The sequence below is a fragment of the Gorilla gorilla genome, chromosome 13 (assembly GCF_029281585.2).
Source record: "Gorilla gorilla gorilla isolate KB3781 chromosome 13, NHGRI_mGorGor1-v2.1_pri, whole genome shotgun sequence".
NCBI classification, from domain to species: Eukaryota; Metazoa; Chordata; class Mammalia; order Primates; family Hominidae; genus Gorilla; species Gorilla gorilla.
Window position 1 is genome coordinate 68,220,912 of NC_073237.2, and position 2,068 is coordinate 68,222,979.

General features: G+C 39.5%; 1 protein-coding gene across 1 annotated transcript; it reads right to left on the bottom strand.

Annotated features, from left to right (window-relative positions):
• Nucleotides 1-1,027: 1,027 nt before the first annotated feature.
• LOC101133686 (heat shock protein beta-1-like) lies at nt 1,028-1,445 on the bottom strand. The gene has a single exon (XM_055350789.2). The coding sequence runs from the start codon at nt 1,407-1,409 to the stop codon at nt 1,182-1,184; it is 228 nt and encodes a 75-aa protein (XP_055206764.1). The 5' UTR covers nt 1,410-1,445; the 3' UTR covers nt 1,028-1,181.
• Nucleotides 1,446-2,068: the final 623 nt, after the last annotated feature.

Genomic DNA, 2,068 nt, shown 5'->3' on the forward strand with positions numbered 1-2,068 from the left:
ACGGGCCATTGGTCACCCATATTTGGCTCAGAATAAATCTCCTTGAATATTTTACAAAGTCTGACTTTTTCCAGCCACAATTTCTAGGAGCTCTTTAAATACTGGGGGAGATAAACTGTTCTTTTGTGATATTCGTTGCCAAGATTTTTCAGGAGGGTCACTGATTTTCGTTGACTTGGCTTACAATGTCTCCCACTCCACCTCATGAGGAAGCTTTCCTTTGTTTGTATTTATGTACTGGAATTTAGCAATTAGCCATTTTTTGTTTTTTGTTATTTCTTTTCTTGTTTATTTCCACAATTAGCCGTTTTTTTAATGGCTATTAAACATAACTAGTAAGGTCTTCACTTTAAAGTTATAAAAGAATTTCTGAATTTCTATAGGTTTTCTTTTTAGAAGTTGTATGCCTTCATATTTTACATTTAAATCATTGATCCACTTGATATTTTCTGAGAGTAAGATGTAAGATATGGTTCCAACTTAATTTTTTCCCAGACATTAACTAGTTATTCTAACACCGTTTATTGAATAATCATTACCCTGCTCCCGGATTTGAGATGCATCACTTGCTAACGTAAAAATTTGCATGTATTTAGATCTATTTATAAACTTTCTAATCTCTTCTGCAGGTCTATCTGTTATACTGTTTTAATTACTGAAGCTTTTTCGTATGCTTCAATATTTCTTACAGTTAGTTCCTGCTTACTGCTCTTCTTTTTTTTTTTTTAGACAGAGTCTTGCTCTGTCACCCAGGCTTGAGTGCAGTGGCGTGATCTCGGCTTACTGCAACTTCCGCCTCCCAGTTTCAAGCGATTCTACTGCCTCAGCCTCTTGAGTAGCTGGGACTACAGGCACCAGCCATCACGCCCAGCTAATTTTTTGTATTTTTAGTAGAGACACGGTTTCGCCATGTTGGCCAAGTTCGTCTTGAGTTCCTGACCTCAGGTGATCTGCCCGCCTCGGCCTCCCAAAGTGCTGGGATTACAGGCATGAGCCATCGCACTGGCCTGCTCTTCTTTTAAAAAAGTTTTTCTATCTTTTTTTTTTTTTTTTTTTTTTGGTGGTTGCTTCGAACTTTATTTGAGAAAAACAGAAGATAAACGTATCAAAAGAACACACAGGTGGGCGCGGGGGAGGCACAGCCAGTGGCGGCAGCAGGGGTGGGCATCCGGGCTAAGGCTTTACTTGGCGGCAGTCTTGTCGGATTTTGCAGCTTCTGGGCCCCCAAGCTGGGCCCACGACTCGAAGGTGACTGGGATGGTGATCTCGTTGGACTGCGTGGCTAGCTTGGGCATGGGGGCCTCCACGGTCAGTGTGCCCTCAGGGGACAGGGAGGAGGAGACCTGAGTGGGGTCCACACCGGGGGGGCAGCGTGTATTTCCGCGTGAAGCACCGGGAGATGTAGCCATGCTCGTCCTGCTGCTCCTCGTGCTTGCCTTTGTAGGGAAGAGCTTTTTTAAGTATACACTTAAGGATTTATCTAGTCCTCACCCTCCAGCCCCTGCCCGGAAAAAAACAACCCTGTTCGTTAGACAAAGAGGAGATTAAATTTATAAATTCCCTTGGGAGAAAATTAACACCTTTGATGTTATCTTCCAGTTTAAGAACATTGTATGTCTTTCACTTGCTCAAGTCTTCCTTTATGCCCTTCAATAATGTTTCAAGATTTTCTTCCTACAGACCTGGTATATTACTTATTAGACTTATTCCTAGGCTTTTCTTTCCTATTAAAATTGGGGATTTTTCTTCCATTGTGTCCAAATGTTGGTTAAGTAAAAGCTATTTATTTTGTATATTACTTTATACTATATCACCTTGCATAATTTAATTTTTATTTATAGTATTTTTCAGTTGATTGCTTTGTATTTTCTAGCATAGAACCATATCATTTGCAACTAGCAAATGTTATGTCTTTTTCTTTCTTTTATGTGTTTTTTCCACCAAATCTTTTGGATAATATCTCTGATACAATGTTTAATAAAAATAATGATAATGAGCATATTTGTCTTTTTCCTGAATATAGTGGGAGTGTTTCTAGTGTTTCCCCATTAAACATAACACTGGTTAT